A 14,967-nucleotide genomic window follows, 5' to 3' on the forward strand; every position below is an offset into this window, starting at 1 on the left:
AGTTTGCTATCAATCTAGTAGCCCCTCCAATATGGTTTCTTCTCTTTATTTCATTTTGTTTCCTTTTTTTTTTTGATGGAAGTCTCATTCCATTTATTCCTATCATCATGATCCTACCCTTTTCAGCCTTTACTTTTGATGATTGCAGCTGATTATATTGGATTTTAATGTAATATTTACTACTAATTCTATAGGAGCTGTATACCTTGAAATAATAAGCAATGCAGTAGACAAGGTTTATGGAGATTCTCAGACATCCAGGTCATGGTTGTCCCAACGGTGCTTTTTTTCAAGAGGCAACTGTACTTTCTGGTTTTTCTTTGAAGACGTTTCACTTCTCATCCAAGAAGCTTCTTCAGCTCAAGAAGCTTCTTGGATGAGAAGCAAAAGGTCTTCAAAGAAAAACCAGAAAGTACAGTTGCCTCTTGAAAAAAAGCACCTTTGGGACAGTAGACAAGGCTGTTTTTCCCAATTGATTGCCAGGAAATTATCAAGTCTGTTCTGGACTGATCAAAGTAATATTTATACCTGGCATACAAGGAGAGGACTTACCATTTCACAAGAATTATCATTCTTAAATAGCAAAGGAACTGCTGTACCCAAATATTCACTAAATGATGCTATCAGGAAGAGGTTTTTCAGTCCCTGATTCTGTTGAAAACAATATAAAAAGGGATTATAGCAGTGGTGGGTTGCTCCCGGTTCTGTCCGGTTCTTTAGAACCGGTAGTAAAAGTGGCAGGAGGCTCCGCCCACCCACCCGGTTGTCATAATTGATGATCTGCGCATGCGCAGAAGCATGCGCACGCGAGTTCCCATTGCAAACCGGTAGTAAAGGTAAGTAGAACCCACCCCTGGATTATAGGTATGCAAAGGGAAAAAACACCCCCAGAGAGAATGTTTTGTGTGCTTGCTTTTCCCGCTAGATTAATCCACTGACAAAAGATGACGAGGGTGTTTACCAGTGTCATGCCACAAATATGGTGGGAGAAACGCAGGCAGAGGGGACTATTAAAGTCCTACACCAAAGTAAAAATAAGAAGGATCACTTCCCAGCATCAGAAGACATGAAGTAGCAAGGTAACCTTGATCCCTTTATCTTCCGTGTTGTTAGAAATGCCTTTTTAAATGAATATAAATGCCTGCCTTTTTTTGATAGACAAAGTTGGTATAATAAAATGAACAAAAAAGGGGAAAAGAGGCTTACAAGTCTGTTTCAACGTAAAGGCAAATAGATCTTAATTTCCATGGAACATTTAAAGCCACATGGCTGCAATTTCCACACCATGTTCCCCAGAACTCACCTTACAGGAGTTATTCTTTGAAAGGCTTTTATCCTACATTGGGTATGTTGAATTTCTAACTTTTCAAAAAAGAAAGTTAAGTTGGTATCATTGCCTAGTGCTGTCAAGCAGAATGAATGTATATTTCACTATAGGCAAAGTCAAGGCATTGTAAGAACTATGAAAATGTTGCTGGAAATTGCCACTATATGGCTGGCCCTTCAATTCTAATCTCTAAAAGTATGGAAGCATCTCAGAAATGAGACCTTTTGCAGCAGTGATTTATCTTGGGGTAATTGGGGGTTGTTATCCTCAACTTCATAATACGCATGATGGATTTCAATGGAGAAAACCTGTAAAGGCAGATTGGTTGACTTAACTTTCTCAGAAAAGGAAGGAGAGAAAACTATGACAGTCTTATTGGAGCAATGAACTGCTTGATGCTCACCAGATAGTAGTGAGAACAGGACAAGGGGACCTGGTAGCATATATGTTTCTCCAATTAAGAAATGGGGGAGACAGCAGCACCCCCTTTTTATTATTGCATTGTAACTGTTTGTGCCTTTAATCTATTAACTGCACAGAAACATGCTATTATAGGCCAAAATAACAGCTTGTGAGCCAACTTTTTCTCACTGTATTTGTGGTTCCTTATATGGAGACTCTATATCAGGGTTGTCCAGCCTTGGCAACTTTGAGACTTATGGACTTCAACTCCCAGAATTCCCTAGTCAGCAAGGTAATTCTGGGAGTTGAAGTCCACAATTGCTAAGGTTGGACACCCATGCTCTACAGTATTAATGATACTACTGGTATTCTACATTTTTCCAAGAACTAGTCCATGTGTTTGAGAAGTACAGCCGTTGATGCACATTTTCTGGCATATGACTGCCAGACTATCATTCTGCAAACAGTCCACGTTCATTTGCATACACATTATGCAAATAGTTTTGGCTGTAGCTGCTACACAAAGCAAGATCAGTGAATGCTAGCCAAAGTTGAAATCTAACACTTCACCTTAAAAGGAAAACAGAAAACCAGAGCAGGTAGGAATATGGTGGAACAGGAGAAAGTGCATTTTAGAGTCTGATAAAAATAGGAGCTAAAAGATAGGGGTGAAAAGATGATGATTATGCACTTTGGACACAGAAAGAAAATTGGTGGGTTACATAAGGAGTGTGTGTAGAAAAAGAACAATCAAGAATGAGGCAATAAACTGAATTATAACCAATTATTTGTCTGTAACTGAAGGATAATTCAGCCTTCTGAATTATCAGAAGCCTCCACATTATTTTTCTGTAAAACTGGATATAAATATTATTTGTGAATGCCACAAGTTATTTTTTTTCTCTCCTTCCCTCACATCTGTTTAGGAAACATCCTCCAGTGGGATCAGAATTGAACACAATCTAGACACCAATGGATTAGTGATTGCTTTCTTACTTTCTGAAGACTAGAAGACACTGTCTCAATCTTTTCTTGAGTAATGGTGATATTTGTACCTCCTTTTTAGTGTTTGATGAATATTGAATATGTAGTTAGTATGGAACAAAGACATAATAAAAGCATGTTTTTTTAAAAAATGTTTTTATTGGCACGCTTAAGTAACATCTAGGAAACATTACAACTTACTATAGCAACAAATTAACTGGCAAAACATTAATGTATTCAGGGCCATTTAAAATTGAGACATGGAGAAAATATTCATTGAAGCTCTCCCTTCACTAAGCAATCGATTCTCCATCATTTTTGTCCATAAAACTAAATGGCCTACTAAATGAGAAATATCAAAAATAATATTGTATTTTAATGCATTAGTTTAACCATTTGACTGAAATTTGCTAGATTTATATTCATCTTTCTTCCAAGACCCTTATGCGGGAACTTCCCTTCATTACATAACCACCACAACAACTTGTAGGGTAGATTGAGTGAATTGCTGGTTGAAAGTCATCCATTGAGTTTTTATGGCTTGTGTGGAATTGAATCTTGTCTCCCCAGTGTTAGCCCAACAGTTCAATCAATACATTGGCAATCAACTTGAGCATTACAAATTCTGAACTGGATTCTGAATAGGACTCCTGTCCTATAGAACCTACAACATGTGTCAATAAAATACACACAAACAAACGCACATCCCTCCAGAATGCTATAGGGCAGTGATGGCTAAGCTTTTTGTCGTCACATCCCAAAAGCAGGGAGAATGGGGGGGTGTCACGTGTGCACATGTCCATACCCATAATTCAATGCGCCCCGCCCCCCCTGTGCATGCGTTCACGACCCCCCTGCATTCCCACTGCTTTTGGCACGCGATGGCCAGTAGGCCCGTTTTTTGCCCACTCCAGGCAAAAAGGGCAAAAATGGCCTTCCCCACCACTCCGGAGGCCGGGAAAGGACCCATTTACCTACTTCTGGTGGGCCCGGAAGGCCTGAAAATTAGATGGCCGGCACACACATGCGTGCTGGAGCTCAGCTAGGGCAACACTTGCATGTCCACAGATATGGCTCCATGTGCCACCTGTGGCAGGCGTGCCATAGGTTTGCCATTACAGCTATAGGGTCTCCTTCTTGAACATGGGCGCTGAACTAGAAGACTCCAAAGTCTTTCAACTCTATTATACTTTTACATCTTTAAAAGTGCAATAAATTTGAGAACATACTGTTTCATCTTTATCATCTTTGTTGCTTGTCTTATTATAGAATAATGCCTTTAATCTAGCAGTATTCTCTGCCCAAGGTAAAAGATGTTATGACAGGTTTTGAAATGCAATAGAAAAGATGGAAACTCGCAATTAAACTGCAGTTTCCTGCATGCTTATACCCATTTAGTAGAAGACAAACCCCTGTTATTCTATTTTCTCATTCCCGAGTTTACTTTTATATTTTGATTAGGTAGGTACACTTCAACACAAAGCAACCCTTAAACTTCAGCTACCTAGTTTTTATTTTCCAAAAATAGTCCTCAGATTTTGATGGAACCTAGAGGCATTCCTGGGGGGAGGGGGGGAATCTTTTCCCTAAAAATTCATATCTGATTTTTAAAATGACCAAAAAATCATGAAACTACAAATGAAATTCCTATTTAAAAATGACCACACCACTTTTCTTAGGAAAATGATTGCTATTTAGCTTTGACATCTGGTGGCTGCTTTCATTTATGGAAATGCTCACATGATATATTCACATGATTTCATTTTGAATTGTCACTAACCAATTACAGAAACCAAGTCACTAAGAGAAATCAAAATAGGAAAACAGCCTCATACACATAACCCGGACTGCTTTTTGAATGAAATGAAAGCCCCTGCCAGTCACTCGTTTCTGGAAGAAGCTGACATGGATATGAAAGAGACCGTCTGCTTTTTGTAAATGGCATCTGGATACCAAGGTCTGCTATCTTCCAGTTAGATTATCTGGCTGACCTAGCCTCCATTAATTTAATATTTAAAAAGAAAAAAGAAAACTTCTGAAGCTACATCTAATTTCTTCATTGGTCTCAAGGGAGACAGTATCAATAGGTTGACTATGATCTTGGTTCATTTCAAATCAAGATTTTAGGGAGCAGGCACATCAATGTAGGCGCAATTCCAGTTTTTAATATGAAAGTCATGACTAAACTAGTACCTATCTCCCCATTTAGCAGCAGTGATTGTATAAGTCATCACACTATGGTATTCTTCCTTTTTTTGCTCTCTGACCTGACAAGCAACTTCATTAGATGAGCCCACATTTTAATCATAACCAAATTGTTCTGTCTACTCCATGACTTTTTCTTTTTTTTTGCTTGATTGCTTAACAAAACTGAGTGCCATTGCAAACAAGAAAAACAGGAAAAGTAGTCAGCTTTGCTTTTGGTTCAATTTAGCATTACCTGGTTTTGATCTTTTGAAAAGCTTCAAGCACAGTGCTGTATGGTTTTTTTTTTCCTCATCTTTAAGTGTCAGAACTTAACAAAAAGGATGCAGTACGAAAGAAGTAGTTTAACTAATCTGACTGGAAATATTGCAGAACACTATCATTAATATATATACTCCATTTATTTTAATCTTTCAGGATATATCCATAAGGTTTTACATGGAGACTTTATAGTGACAACAATATCACTGTTTACACTTCAGATATAATTATATTCCAATGCATATTTAGTAGCTTTCTGAAATCAGGCCTGATTATAAGCTCAGAATAAGAAAAAGATTGCACCACATGAAGGCAAGAACACAAGTCTGGCACACGGAAAGAAAAGTGACAAAAAATATTTTTACTTTTTCAGCTGTTCAATAATCTTCATATGGAAATGTTCAGGATCCATCTGTTAGAATATGGAGTCACTTGTCTATAGTCTGTTCTTAGAAAAGCATTCAGTCCAGCTTGGTCTTCCATGTAGGCAATCCTTGAAGCTTTTACTATCATATGCTGTCCAGCTTCTTTAAAACAAATGGAGCTATGGAAAGAAACACAATAATGCTCTCAACAAACAAAATGAGGCATTTAGATCTCGATTCCTGATTTAAGTTTAGCTAAATGAGGAGGATGGTAAGTGATGGTATTCTCTTAGTATAGGCAACTGACAATGAATGTCCTATATAAGTGTAACTATACCATGGTAAATTTTCTAGTAAATATTTTTTTTACTTAGTTTCTTCCCCATGGTGATGAGCCACGATGTTCTGTAGTAGTGCACTAATCAATCTGATCTTGAAAAAGCAGATTTAAGACAATTGCACTGAAAACAAATTTGAGCTTTCCACTTCTTGAGCACCTGTATTGTTCTGAAGGCATCAGTGTATATTCAATACCTAACTTTAAAGTTATGTAATACAGATGTACAAATTGCGAAATACTAGAGAGAGATTTTCAAAATGCAAAACAAAACAGAAGGGCATTATTTCTCAAGTGCCAAATGGTAAGCAGGCCCATTGAAAGATTTTTTTTCTCTACTGCACTTTCTGGGTATCTATTGTTGGAACTCAGTTTGGCAGTGTTCAAAGAACTGCTACCAGTCCAAGACTGACTTTATGAAATACTGTATTACAGAGTAGTGTTCTTATATCTCAGCTGCAAGAATGAAGACATCTGTTAAATTACAGTGATCTTTCCTTTTTTTATTTTCTTTTTTGCTGCCATGTAATGACACTCTGGATTTGAACTTGGATTAATACCTCTGCTATGGAAGATGTGAACGGAGGAAAGTGTTGTGGGCTGCATTAGAAAATTTAGCGACATCGCTTCTCGGCCTTTTGGCTAAGATCAAGTGTAGAAAATTTAGCGACAGCACCAGGTTTTCCTGGTTATCATTTTTCTGTTGTTTTTTTTTAAATTTTACATTATTTTCATCCTTGGGTTGCGATTCCTCCAGAGTTTGGTTTAAAATAAGACAGCCACATAAATATTTATACTAACTTTACTTATTTGAAACAAATTAGCATGTATTATTCCTTGCGTGAGTAACTCATCCCTTGCCCATCAGAGATTAGGCAGCCAATAAATTTAAATAAATAATCTGCTTTAACTCCAACCAGCAAACATAGCACCGCCTTTCCCATTTTCCCCTAGGGCTGCACCGAGGCATGCCTGGCCAAAGGTCCCCCAATGACCTCCCATGAGCCAGAGTTGCCTTGAATCCAATTCCCCTCTGGATCTACTTCAAAGTACCCCTTAGCCACCATTCCGCCCCGCATCTTCTAATGGCATGAAATGCTACATAGCCACTCCTTGTATGCCCGTATAAAAAAACACCCCAACGTTAAGGTCGCTCCTAAATCCCGGCTTTGCAGCGAGGAAAATCCCAGCACGTGGCCGCCGCCGCCGCCCCAGATGTGCGCGCGGGAGGCACTCACTGATGCGCAGCACGGCTACGTAGATGAGGAAGTTGCGGATCGAAGAGAGAACGTCCTCGCGCATTTTGCGCTTCAGCTCCTCCGGGTCCAGCTTTGGCCCCAGACCCTCAAGGCGGAACATGGTCTCAGCTGCCGTCGGCGCCCACCGCTCCTCCCCTGAGCCGAAAAAACTACCCAGGGGCTCCCTCTCGAAATAATCCCCGCCCTCCCTACGGATGTCATTGAGGGACAAATTTCTTGCTACGGTCGGCGCCCAAAGGGAAAGACTATAGTAGTTCTCCTTCTACACTTCCGGTGCAGAACGCTTTTCAATCCTTGAGTTCCGGAGCCGAAGGAAGGTTCTGATCCTAAGAGATGAAACAAAGTCTCTTTAAGGCTGGTAGAAAATCGCAAGTGATTTTTTCTTCTTCTTCTGATTTTTAACGTTTCGTCTTTTCCTCTCTCATAGTTTCCTTATTATGTGAAATAGCCCCGCCGTCTGTCTCTTGTAAACTTTTTTTTTCCTGTTCTCTGCACAGGAAAATTAAAATTGGAAGGGCGGGTTTATTGCAGCCTTACTAAGCTGCAACATTTCGGTTCCTGCTTCGATCTGCAATAAAAAAAATAATCGCAAAGGTGCTCTAACTACACTTTTATAATACTTTTGCTAGGGGGAAAAAAACAAACATTACAATGTTATAGCCAACAGTATGCTGCAAATTGCAATAACTATTTGGCACATAGATTGGGAAGTTGAGACTGAAAAAAATACTATCCTCGTGTGCCAGAGCTTGTCTTTGTTTTCTTCTGTTTACAAGAATAAAAGGAAGAGATTTTCAGCCAAATTATTTAATTCGTTTTATTTTATTTTAAATTTTGTATTTATATGTTTTATTCTATGGCTGTTCACCACCCTGAGTCCTTCGGGAGTAGGGCGGTATATAAGTTCAATTAATTAATTAATTAATTAAATAAATAAATAAATAAATAAATAAATAAATAAATAATGATAAAGTAAAGAATTCTAGATATAGAATAAAGCACACATGAGACCTACCCAATCCATCTATAGATGTAGCCAGTTTGACAGATAGCAAATTGGAAAACAATTCCATCATCCTGGTGATCTTGATCACAAATTACCTGCAGAATAGGTTTGCCCAACCCAGTGTGAACACTTTAATATAACTGGCTATAACTGGCCATAACTGGATTGTGACAAAATATGGACTTCATTCTGGATGCTTGCAATGATAATCAATGAGACATTAATGGACATTTCTGTAGCAGCTACTGCTCAGGCATTGTTCAGAATTGGCCCAAGACATTTTGCTACCCTCAAAAGAACAACAAACAGTAACTATTTGATTGGGAAGAACCTCATTTCATCCATGACAGCAAATCGTCTTTACCATCATCACTATTTTTAATGTCATCTAAAATCGGCTGCTTCACATCTCTCTCCATCTAATAATATGGCATTGCCTGCCACCCAATTTACAAAGAGGAAAGGAATGTCTCTGGCTCCAAACTGCAGGCAGAATGCTTCTCAGTAGGGCTGCCACACTGAAGATCCTTAAGCAGTGAAGATCCTCAAGCAGCAACTTCTAATTCTGGGGGGGCGGGGGGGGGGGAGGAGAACTGTTCACCATTTTAAATCCCACCAATGCTACATCAAGTATTACAAAATATGATTGAACATTTAAAATGACAACCATCTTCCTCAGTTTCACCCACTTATGCTGTTGAAAAAGTTTAGGATTAGGGGACTGTATTTGTGTATGATAACTGCTGCAAGACTATTACATGTACAAAAATGGGGAAAAAAACTGAAATATAATGGGATAGTTGGCTAAGATGACATAATTAGCAGAAATGATTTTCCTGATTAGGACAAGGACAATAACTACATTTATTGGAAGTCATTGGAAATATCGTTTGGACTTTTTCCTGAAAAAAAATCACGGGTTGCAAGCCAACTCATTATAACTTTTTTTCCTTTTTTTTCTTTCTTTCTTTTTCTTTTATTGCATCTTTTTCATTTATTCACTTACTACTAACTTTATTCTTTTTTCCAAAATTTGTATTGCATATAAATCTGATAAAATAAATAAATAAATAAATAAATAAATAATTATCTTAAAACTTATTTAATAAAAATTATTGTAAAACAAGAATCGGGCAGCTGGTTGATTGAAGAATCAGTGATCTCTGACTAGGAGCTTTATACTACAAGCAATCATTAATAAAACCCAATGCTTGTTGGAGCATCTGAAAGGACAATCAATATAGGAATTCATTCTCCTAACTCTTGTTACCCTGCTATATGGTTTGGGGCATAGAAAATAGCAGGGAAGAAACAAAGCTATGAGGACAAGAGTTAAAACTGGGGTTGCTAGGCCATTCTAGTGGTTCTACAAATAGTTAATGAAAAAAGGCTCAGAATTTGGGGCCTCACTCTGATGTAATAGTCAGGTTACCTTTGATTCTATGCTTTACAGGAATATGGGAAGGAGAAGCACATGACTGCTAGAGAAGGTATAACTCTTTTCTAGCTTTCCCAGTGTAGGAAGTTAGCACCCACTCCTCTCCTAGGAAAATGAGATGTTTTAGGAAATACTAAAAGGGCAGAATATTTCCCCTAAAAGGGAGGCAGAAACTCAGGAGTTCCCCTACCCCACCTTTGTTAATGGGTCATTAAGGCTTGGGCCAATCTAATCTGCATAACAAAGACCTACCTCCTTCAAGCAGAGCCATAATAGGAATTGCTCAAAGGCCCTTCATTACATCATCACCCAGCAAGGCTCAACTAAGCTTGGGACTTAAGACACCTACAGAGTTACCACTGCATGGCCCCATGGGAGTCTGAGAACCAATCAGAATACAAGTTCAAATTCAAAGCCGAACAGAGGGTATAAATCTCTCTCTGTGTGTCTCTCTTCCACCATTAAACCATCTTTCCAAACAGTCTTCATGTTTCCAGTGTCTTTTCCCCCCACTTGGAACTGAACCCAAATGGACATTTCTTCCAACACCAGGTTGAGATTTGGGAGTTGAATGCAACATGTACGTGTTGGGTGTAAAGTTTGCTGTGCAAACTTCAAGGTTTGCCTTCTCACTGCTTGAGGGTCTCTCTGAAATTTGTGTGGTATCCTAAAAATGCTTTGTCACTGCTGAGAACATCAGGTGGGCATTCAAATAGAGAAAGACAGGAAGATCTAGGAAGCAGTATTCATACATTGGCAATTAATGTTTATGTATAATTCATTCCCACTCATTCAGTTGGCAAAAATTAGAAGTGCTGCAGAACCAGAAAGTTAGGCCTTTGGGAGAACATAGTGGAGGAGTAGAGAGCTTCTACAGACAGCTCACAGAGCTGTGACATTTACTGCTAAGATGAAAGGAGATGATACTAAGAGATAAGCACACACAAAAAAATCAAAGTGTCTGATAGACTAGGTGAATTGAAGAACCTTTCAAATATAAATTCTGAAAACACCTCATTAAATGCTAGAATGTCTCTCTTATTCTAGTCATTTTCTGTGGCTAGAATTAGGGCACACTACATTTTTCAAACAAGGAGCCACACTTGACCAATTAGCCTTAATTCACCTTTGTTGCCAAAAATAATAAATTATATCTAGCAATGATGTTGATTTCTCTTATGTTTTCTACCATCCTAGAATTGTATGTACCATAATGGGATGGGAGAAAAATGAGCTGAATTTCTATTTTCAGAAATGGTGATTTCATAGGCATTTGCTTGCTTCTTTCTAACAGGATTTGGTCAAGCTGTTTTGCAATATATCTAAACCTGTTTTGCAGATTGTAAAATCCAGTTTGGAAGTCTAAAAGTTGTTGTCCGTATCATCTAAAATATAAACAATGTAAAACGGTTATAAAACCAGCCATGTTTTTCTGTAACACGTTTTGCAGTGATTTTGTTCAGTTGGTATAATAAAGCTATCACTATTATGGATTTTGATTTTTTCCCCTCAACATACACTATTTTTATACTTTATATTTTTATTTTCCATATCTTTACTAATGTTCTCTCTTAATAAAAACTGCAGATCAGTGCAATCTGGATGCCTCCTAAATGGTTTTATTTTAAATTAACCTAATTCTATTTTTTTTATTGACCTTCAAATAGTTTCTTTTACTATTAATGCTTTTCTTTCACAGTTTTCAAAATCCTTTTCTAAATTTTTCTGAGCTTCAATAAGAAGAGCAACAGAGAAATAGAATGATGATTATGATTGCCAAATTCCATAAAGAATTTAAGTCTTTTTCTCCAGAATAATTATTTGTGAATTGCATGCAGGGAGATATTATCCTATATCAACTGAGAAGAATAGAAGCAAATGTTAAGGAGAAGAGAAAGAACGAGAGGTGCAAGTGACTGTAGACATACTTGCTGAAGAACATGGATTATTTGGAAAATATACACATTTCAATCTTTTGTTGTGTTTCCTGTCCAGATAACTTTTCTGATTTTATCTCTATCTAGTATCTTTCCAGGGCAGCTACCTGTTACCCTAACCTGTTTTCACTCCTTTTTTTCCCTTCTTCTTTTTTGTTGTTTCTACTGGAAGCAGGGAGGAATATTCTGTACATCCTCATGCAGGATCAATTATTTTTATAAATGGGATGCTTTCACAGTGAAGAAATTTTAATCCTTGGTTATTTCATTATTGTATTTTGGAGTGCCTTGTCCTGACCTTTTCTGAAATACAGCTTTTTCTGATGAATATACATACATATTCATAAGCACAACATTTTCCGCCTGCATGTATTACTTGGGGAAAGAAAAGTTCCCAGGATTGGATTCTGAGAACCAGCAAGTCTGTCTGGGTTGACAAAGCATCAGTGTGCTGAATTTCTATTGGTGTGTTGCTCCTCTTTCCAGTTTCAATTTATTATAATCAAGAATCAACTTTGAAATTAAAAGTCATCTTTTCAGATAAAATGTAAATTTTTTAATAGATATTTTGGAGACAATTTAAAATTTCTTCGTCCTCTTAGATAGGTTACATGTTAATTATGGTGTGCAGATAGCTAGATAACTAGGTGGTAATAGATAGATAGATAGATAGATAGATAGATAGATAGATAGATAGATAGATAGATCTTTAAGTCAGTCCTAACTTACTTGTTTGGACAAATTATGCAGGTTTTTTTGACAAGATTTTCAGAAATAGCTTGCCCTTGCCTTCTTTCTAGAGCTGAGAGAGAAAGACTGCCCAAGTCAGCCAGCTGTGCTTAAGACAGGATTAGAAGCCAGGTATCCCAGTTTCTAGATTGATGCCTTTAACCACTGAAACCAACTGGCTCTCAAAATTAATTATAATACCTGCAAAACTGACATCCTTATAAACTGGAAGAACTGAAACTGGAAAACTTTGATAGTAGAGTGGTATGAAATAATGCAAAGATGTTATTTGCAAAGATGAAATGCATTTTTTAAAGTATATCTAACAGACATGGAGAAGTACTGTTAAAAGGTGAGATTTTATTGTGTTTTTAAATACAGTGACACCATATAGGTAGTCCTTGATTTACAACAGTTTAATAGGGGTTTTTTTTACTGTTGTTCCATTTGGTTTCTGCTAGCAATACAGAAGTAGTCAAATTATTACTTGTTAGCATTTAAATATTTTAGATTTTGGAAGCACTGCAAGATAAAGAACTGATTAATATGGTGCTGCCAAGAAGACTAATAGATCCCAGGTGAATCAGGAAAAGTCAGGTCTTTGAACTTTTACACCTAGTGATCCTGCTGACATTCTGATTGATATGTCAATTGGATGGGTGATTGAGATGTAGTTGTTCTTAGGAACTGTATTTCTGAGAGAAATTGGGGTTTCTGAACTGTCTAGATTAGAGCAATAAAAGCTTAAGTAGAAAGTTAGAGGAATCTTGTGGGGGAACCTTATTCCAGAGGACAAGCACTGCTACAAAGAAGCTGTACTTCAAGAGTACTTTAAGAAAAATTTGTTTAAGGAACCCAGAGCACAACAAACTTGCCAGATTGTATCAAGCAGGCAGATATTATGGGAACCAGGCACTCTCTCATGTAATCAGACCCCAGGTCAAGTACAGCTTATATAAGTAATGACCAATAATTTGAATCACACCCAAAAGCCACTGGAGCTCGCAAAGTAGAGGTGTTACATAGGCATAACAAAGTATGCTCATTATTGCCCACAGCATTGTTTCTTGGGGCATTTGAAACTTCTAGGTAATCTTCAAGGGCAGTCCCCTGTAGATTGCATTGTAGTACTCAAGCCATTAGATGACCAATGCATGAGTGACAAGTTATGACATATAACAGTAAGCTCCATTGTCCCATGAACTTATACTACATAGTTTGGTCATGAAATGTTCTGCAGGAAGAGAAGCAAATTCAGAAAACACCAAGAACGCAACAGTTCAGCCTGTGCTACATCTATTCTCCACTGATGGTAATTCAGTTTTCCTGAGCAAGTATATTTAGGGAGCGGGTTATTTATTTGATGTAATATTTCTCCTTCATTTTACCACCATTGCCAACAAGGTGTCCTCTAAGACATTTGTTTCAAAAGGTAGATTCGGTGTTATATTCTGGGTATCAGAATTGTGAAGGGAAGCCCTCTACAAGCCATGAGGATGAGTTTGCAAAATGGCATATATATCCATTCAACATCCATCTCACCTGAAGACAGATTCTGGATCAACTGCTCCTGTTTTGAAGGATGGCTAGTGTTATTGTTTCTTGTCACCACGTCCTTATTTAATCATGCTGGCCTAGATGTGAATCAATTACTTGGTGAAACCTGGTAAGAATTGTTAGGGGAAGATGGCTGAGTCATGTGCCGGAGATTAGAAATGCTTCTTTACCAGTGAGTTGTGTAAATACACCTAGGACATCATAGAAGCCTATTACACTGAGAATACAAAATGTTCTTCACTTTGTTTAAAATAAGGTTCCTCATCCAGGCTTTCTGGGATAATGAACTATGTCTTAATTCAATCTTTCATTGAGGATGCTAATTATCTGGATCCTCCTCAGTCTGGTTTCTGAGACAATACAATAATGGTAGTGCTTGCTGGGAGCTGGCAAGTGTTACTAGGAGAAGAGCTCTGCTGGATGCCATTGACCCTGTTATTCTCCTGGAGAATCTGCACAATATGGAACCTTGGAGGTAACCTGATCTGTAGTGGATTTTGCTTGGTGTAGCTAAATGTTCCTAGGGAGGTTCTGGGAAAGTATTGCCTGGCCCACCTACTAGTGGATTACAGCATTAAACAAAATACTAGGAAAAAATGTTCCTAACAGTATGAATCAACGGAGAATGGAACAATCTGCCCTGAAAAATGATACATTTCTTTTACTGAAGACTGAAAAGCCAGAGGTAGAATGTGCACTAACAATGGTTTTCTTATATCAACAAGAGGTTGGACAAAGTGATATTTGATTATCTTTTCTGATTCCTATATTTCTACAAAGTAAACAAGACACGATGTGCACTCTTAACATCCTATGAAATTGCAAATTGTTTGACCATTCAGGTTGTGGAGTTAAAGAAATTCTACATTTTGCATTTGAATGCAGAATGTTTATTTCTTTACTTAATACATTTTACCCAATACATCAGACCAGAGGTGGATTTACATTTGAATGCTTGACAGCTGACTCACATTTATGACGGTTGCTGTGATTATCTACAAATCTATCTATGGTATCTATCTATCTATCTATCTATCTATCTATCTATCTATCTATCTATCTGTTTTAAGTACCCAAAGAATATATTAAAAATCTGTTTACTATTGTTTCCGAGTACAAGATACAGAATAAAGGCCTCAAAGTTATAGGAAAGCAGATTG

The 14,967-nt window shown here is 37.6% G+C and overlaps 2 protein-coding genes and 1 pseudogene across 2 annotated transcripts in view; 2 read left to right on the top strand and 1 right to left on the bottom strand.

Annotated features, from left to right (window-relative positions):
- Positions 1-3,918, top strand: part of IGFBPL1 (insulin like growth factor binding protein like 1) — a 51,604-nt gene extending 47,686 nt beyond the window's left edge. The window contains exons 4-5 of the mRNA XM_070938501.1: positions 926-1,079; positions 2,656-3,918. Of these exons, the coding sequence (XP_070794602.1) occupies positions 926-1,075 (150 nt within the window). The 3' untranslated portion in view covers positions 1,076-1,079; positions 2,656-3,918. The remainder of the gene's footprint in view (positions 1-925; positions 1,080-2,655) is intronic.
- Positions 3,919-5,300: 1,382 nt separating this feature from the next.
- On the bottom strand, positions 5,301-7,294 carry TOMM5 (translocase of outer mitochondrial membrane 5). The gene is made up of 2 exons (XM_070938502.1): positions 7,120-7,294; positions 5,301-5,723 (listed from the first exon to the last, which is right to left on the bottom strand). Exons 1-2 carry the CDS (start codon positions 7,238-7,240, stop codon positions 5,689-5,691), a joined length of 156 nt encoding a protein of 51 aa, XP_070794603.1. The 5' UTR covers positions 7,241-7,294; the 3' UTR covers positions 5,301-5,688.
- Positions 6,504-6,655, top strand: LOC139313550 (U2 spliceosomal RNA; annotated as a pseudogene).
- Positions 7,295-14,967: the final 7,673 nt, after the last annotated feature.

This window comes from Pituophis catenifer, unplaced genomic scaffold (assembly GCF_029215685.1).
Source record: "Pituophis catenifer annectens isolate HBS135680 unplaced genomic scaffold, rPitCat1.0.hap2 SCAF_2, whole genome shotgun sequence".
In the NCBI taxonomy this organism is placed as follows: Eukaryota; Metazoa; Chordata; class Lepidosauria; order Squamata; family Colubridae; genus Pituophis; species Pituophis catenifer.